We start from the raw sequence: 5,598 nt of genomic DNA on the forward strand, positions 1-5,598 counted from the left end.
GCTCTTAGGCGTTATATGATTCATCGTTCCGATATGTATTTCGCCTATTTATTTTTTTGTAACTTTGGTCACTTGAGACAACAAACGGCTGTGTGCATCCTGGTTATGTAGAGGCTGGATGTAATTGCTTCTTGAAGTAATAAAGCATCCTTTATCGAAAAAATCAACCGTTGTTGTTTTTCTCTTCCATCTCAGCCGTCTAATAACAATCGAACGGGTAATGTTGTGAGAAGCCTCAAGTTTTCAAACATACAAATTATTCCCCTCCGCGGCCAAAACCAAAACGGAATGGCACCACCGCCCCGCCTCGTCCCGCTCCTCCTCGGCCGTCTCGTCATCTCCGGCGACCTCCTCCGCAGCACCGCTCACCTCCGACGCATCGTGCCGCTCCTCCCTTCGCACCCCCACCTCGCCGCCGCCCTCTCCACCCTCTACTTCCCGCTCTTCCCCTCCTCATGCACCTTCCTCCACAACCTGCTCATCCAAGCCTCCGCGACCTCCCCTTCTCCCCGCCTCGCCTTCGCCGCCTTCTCCTCCATCCTCCGATCCGGCAATGCACCGGATAGATTCACTTTCCCTGCGCTCCTCAAGTCGGCGTCCAAGCTCGCCTCTTTCCCGCGGACGGGCGCGCAGGTGCACGCCCAGACAGTCCGGCGCGGGTTCTTGGTCGACGTCTTCGTATTCAATTCGCTCCTCGCGATGTACGCCGCGTTCCGCGACACCTCTTCGATGCAGGAGGTGTTCGACTCGTGCGCAGGGGTCGCCGATGTGGTATCTTGGAACACGATGCTCGGTGGCTATGTGAAGTGCGGGGACATCGACAATGCCCGGAGGCTGTTCGAAGAAATGCCTCAAAGGAATGGGGTCTCCTGGAGCGCGATGGTGGGGGCTTACGCGGGTTCTGGCGAACTGGATGTGGCCAGGGAAATGTTCGACGAGATGCCGGCCATTGGGAGGAACGTTGTGACGTGGAACTCGATGATAACTGGATTTGCGCGGCATGGGCTACTGCCGCTGGCTAGGAAGATGTTCGATGAGATGCCGGTACGGAATCTCGTATCATGGAACACAATGATTCGGGGGTATGGAGTGAATGGTGATATGGATGGCGCGCGGGAGCTGTTTGACGTGATGCCAGAGAAGGATGTGGTTTCCTGGACGTGCATGATTTCTGGGTATGCACAGGATGGACGCTATGCTGAAACTCTTGATCTGTTCAGATCAATGCAGAGCGAGAGCAGTGTCCGTCCTAATGAGGTGACCATGGTGAGTGTGCTCTCGGCATGCGCACATGTAACAGCTCTGGAAGAAGGGAGGTGGGCTCACGCCTTCATTGACAAGCACAAGATGGTGCTCGACAATGAGTTCAATCTTGGCGCTGCTCTCATAGACATGTATGCCAAGTGTGCAAGAACCGATATGGCTGTCAAAATCTTCCACTCCTTGCACCAGAAGAATGTCTCCGCCTGGAATGCGCTCATCACTGGGTTGGCAATAAATGGTGATGTTCAGGATTGCATCAGTGTGTTTGAGCATATGAAGAGGTCAGGAGAAAAACCGAATGACATAACGTTTGTTGGTGTGTTGACTGCTTGTTCCCATGGCGGGCTGATGGACGAGGGTCGACGGTGCTTCGAGAGCATGACAACTTATGGAGTGCAGCCAGAGGCGAAGCACTATGGCTGCATGGTTGATATGTTAGGCCGGGCAGGGCTTCTTGAAGAGGCAGAGGAGCTCATAAGGAGCATGCCGGTTGCCCCAGATGTCATGATTTTGGGCGCACTACTGGGTGCCTGCCGAATGCACAAGAGATTTGATGTGGCTGAAAGAGTCCAGAGTAAAATCATTGGCCTCAACAGAAAGCAGGCTGGCTGCTATGTGTTGATATCGGACGTTTATGCTGCTGCTGAAAAATGGGGAGAGGCTTCAGATGCGAGGCACGTTTTGCAGAAGCACGTCATCAGGAAATCACCGGGATCATCCAGCTCAATGCAATAGGTTTGAGTTTCTTGTAAAAGTCTATATTTGATCACATTCTTTAGAATTAAAGGGTGTGCTTTAGAATTAAAGGAAGTTTCTGCTAAAGTGCTCAACTTCCTACTGTGCTTCATGGCTGACTTGAGATCAAACAGAGCATATGTATGTTTCCTCTTGCAGATAATTGTTTCCTGTTCTGTGATATTAGCCATCAGTATCATTCTTATAAAAGTAGTATTAAATTTATAAAAACTTACTGATAGAATTAGCTATTGTCAATTTGTTTGTATTTTCCTGGACAATCTGTACAACAACAAACAAATGTTTCGTAAGTGAGTTCATAAATATGTTGTTTTCAATTTTAAATTATGTTGGCGTTATATTTACAACTACATACTAAGATATTGGTTGTCCATTGGTATTCAGACACCATCATAAGATATGAGTTAGAAGATGTACAATATAGTGCTGCAGCAACAGTGTTTTCCTCGACAGTAGAGAAAGACAACATCACTAAGTACAAGAGACTCCTTCACGTGGAGGCTTTAGTTCATGCAGCAAGCAGCGAATAGCAGGGAATCAATATGTATCCTTTTAAATTAATAGGATCATCTCTAGAGTTAGTTTCCAAATTGTTTAGTCCTTCCCAAGTTGTTTGTTAGGATTTTGGCCTTAGGCCTCAAGTAATGTATGTGGGCTATATAATGTCTGCCTCAAGACCCTTACGACTAATAAAGATTCAAATATATTGTCTCCTCCTAGTTAATTCTCCCCTGCCTCTGTTGTGTGACAACACCTCCATGGCTGGAGTCGCGCTACAGAGGTTCTGCATATTATCCACTAAGTGACACCTGCCCGAGAGCTTCTGCCTTTTAGTTTAGATCATGAAACTTATAAGGGAAGACAATAATCTTAATCAATGTACACGTCCTTTGCAAGCTTGCAACATTGAGCATCAGCAGAAGCATGTTATAACTCCGTCTTGCTCGTCAGAAAGTTGACATGGTAGCATGTTGTGCCTCTGTGGCACCCGGAGCATTCCGCAGATCACGCTTGTACGGAGGTCATTTCGCAGATGAGGCCGAGTTTGTAGTGAGGTCCCTGAAACAAGAAGAATTGGATGGGCACTGCTTCAACCTCAGCAAGCGAACAAGGAGCGAATGGTCGATGTCATAAATAGTTGGCTTTCTTGGTTCGTCCAACCCAATAAGGAGCGAAGAGTAGATTTAGCAAAGCAAAATTAAATACTCCTTTCGATCCAAATTAATTGACTCAATTTTATCTAGCTACGTATCTATCTAGACGTGTTTTAGCTCTAGATACATACATATCTAAACAAATTGAGTCAATTAATTTGGATTGGACGAAGTAGTTGAGTATTATAGAAAACTAGACCATGATGGCGCGCGTTGCGGCGCCCGTCCTTTTTAAGGATAGAATAGAGAACTGAAAACATGTAAATTTAAATTTGTCAGGACAATGTAGACTTGTCTAAACATGGAATGGGACATCCTGGAAACATAAACTGATCAGTTAAGTGACACCAATTGGTTATACTGTTAATTAAATTGTCGACTGTACGTCACCAAAAATAAATCAACTTTGGCAACATTGGTTGTGGTCTACCATCAAGTTATACTCCCTTCCCATCTACTAAATTAAGTGACGTTGATTTAGTACAAAATGCTGTAATAAATCGGCGACACTAATGGATCAGATGGAATATCATTAACTTCACCAATGAACCAATTGTAAATATTTACAAAGAATCCGCACAAAAAAGAACAGCATCATTTAATAAAAGAAATACCTGATGAATGCCACTATTGCCACCATCTGGTACAAATATAATTAGTTTTCACGTACACCTATTGAGATGCTTCACTAATTTCTCTTGGACAGTGCTCCTACCTCCTCAGAAAAATATAGGCAAGAATAATAAATACATAAGCTGCTTGAGTCCGAACAAGAAGGTTAAAAACACTATAATCATTTGACTAATTAAGGGAAGACCGTGTCCATTACAAGGTATTGCCGCCAATGTTCTTGTCCACATTATATAGATGTCGTCGCCAAGTTAGCAATGAGAGGGGAAATATGAACCAAGGAGGCAAGGAGTAACCCAGCACTAAAGCTATTGTGCCCGATAGGCTGCCTGGCCGTTCCGGTAAAGTTGATTCTGGCTGCCGTATGCGTCTGATGTATCTTATGATGTTGCCTATGATATGGACCATGCCTCTTGGAAATGTAAATTCATAACTGAACAAGGAACTTGGACAACGAAGCTACTAATTAAGTATGAAAGCAACAAATTGATTCCAATACGTATAATCAACCTTGTGTAATCATTTACCAGCACCCTTGCCTTAAGCGCGAACTCCAGAAATTTGCTTAAAAATATGGCGAGTTGAAATGATGAATGTTAATCTGGTTTAGACAGAAAGATGAAAATAAAAAACTTTTTGCACAGAGAGAAACAAAAAGAGCTCAAGCAAGGATGAACCTTCGGTTCTAGGTAATCAAAAGATATAGAGCACCACCATAGACATCAACACTTGTGGAGCTATGACTGCATAATAGATGCTCGCTAAGTCCTTGAGTACTTGTGAATTTGGCATACAGTTCCATAACTCTATTACCATTATCACCACAAGGATTAATAGCATTATGAGTTATGATTCAGAAACTTAATTGGTGTAGTCAGGACGAATAGTATTCTAGGATCGTTTGCAACATAGGCGGTAGTAATGAATGAGTTATTCAGAAAAATACAGAGAACACTATCATGTTCCAACAGATTTATTGAACATGCTTCATGAATCCCAGATAATCCGATGTAGAATCTAAAAACTGAAGGTATAGAAGATAACCAGAAGGGAGATTCCATACAATCCATCAAAGCAGCAAGTTTGTGATTATTTTTTTCACCTCGTTGATATACTCATCAGGAAAGAGCAGCACTGATGGACAAAGGCTTGGAAGTAGGAGTGGACACCAGCAAAGCATCCGTTGTAACGCATCCATCCTTCGCACCTAGCGATCTACAGTAGCACACCTGCCGCAGCTCTAGCTAGCAGAAGCCTGTAAAAACACCTACACACCAAAGTAGGCAATTAGCATGATTGAGGAGTTGAGCAGATGTACACGTAAAATATAGGGGGACAGACAAAAACAAATAGATGTATTGAGACTGGTACAAATCAGACAAATATGCGAGAATACACAACCAATCTGAAGGTAGTATGGAAACTATGTATCAAAGCATGACAGAACAAAAGTAAAAGTGAATAAACAGACGTACCTGACAAGAAGACATTTTTCATAAATTGAGTTCATCCGAGCCGGTCGAGGCCTCCATCACAGAACTCCAGAACCAGTGAGCACGACAACTCCTCAAACAAATAATAAGTTAGATCAATGGATTAGAGCGGTATCGATGACATTGCAGGCAGGAATAAGGGCAGCTAGGAACTACGAAATTAACAGTACTCAAAGAACATGAGGAACGACGGGAGGAATATTATGGGCAGCTTATACGAGGAACCGGGAGAGAGAAGATAGGCAGGAGGTGAAATGATCATCAACAGCCAGAAGGAAACGGATTGAACTGAAGCGACGTAT

At 44.1% G+C, this 5,598-nt stretch overlaps 1 protein-coding gene across 1 annotated transcript; it reads left to right on the forward strand.

Annotated features, from left to right (window-relative positions):
- The first annotated feature begins 226 nt into the window (after positions 1-226).
- On the forward strand, positions 227-3,114 carry LOC127315888 (pentatricopeptide repeat-containing protein At2g22410, mitochondrial). Its single transcript, XM_051346330.2, has one exon. The coding sequence runs from the start codon at positions 289-291 to the stop codon at positions 1,996-1,998; it is 1,710 nt and encodes a 569-aa protein (XP_051202290.1). The 5' UTR covers positions 227-288; the 3' UTR covers positions 1,999-3,114.
- The last annotated feature ends 2,484 nt before the right edge of the window (positions 3,115-5,598 follow it).

The sequence above is a fragment of the Lolium perenne genome, chromosome 7 (genome assembly GCF_019359855.2).
Source record: "Lolium perenne isolate Kyuss_39 chromosome 7, Kyuss_2.0, whole genome shotgun sequence".
Classification (NCBI taxonomy): Eukaryota; Viridiplantae; Streptophyta; class Magnoliopsida; order Poales; family Poaceae; genus Lolium; species Lolium perenne.

Coding starts and splice junctions, on each gene's coding strand:
- LOC127315888 (XM_051346330.2), top strand. CDS start 289: ATGGCACCACCGCCCCGCCTCGTCCCGCTCCTCCTCGGCCGTCTCGTC.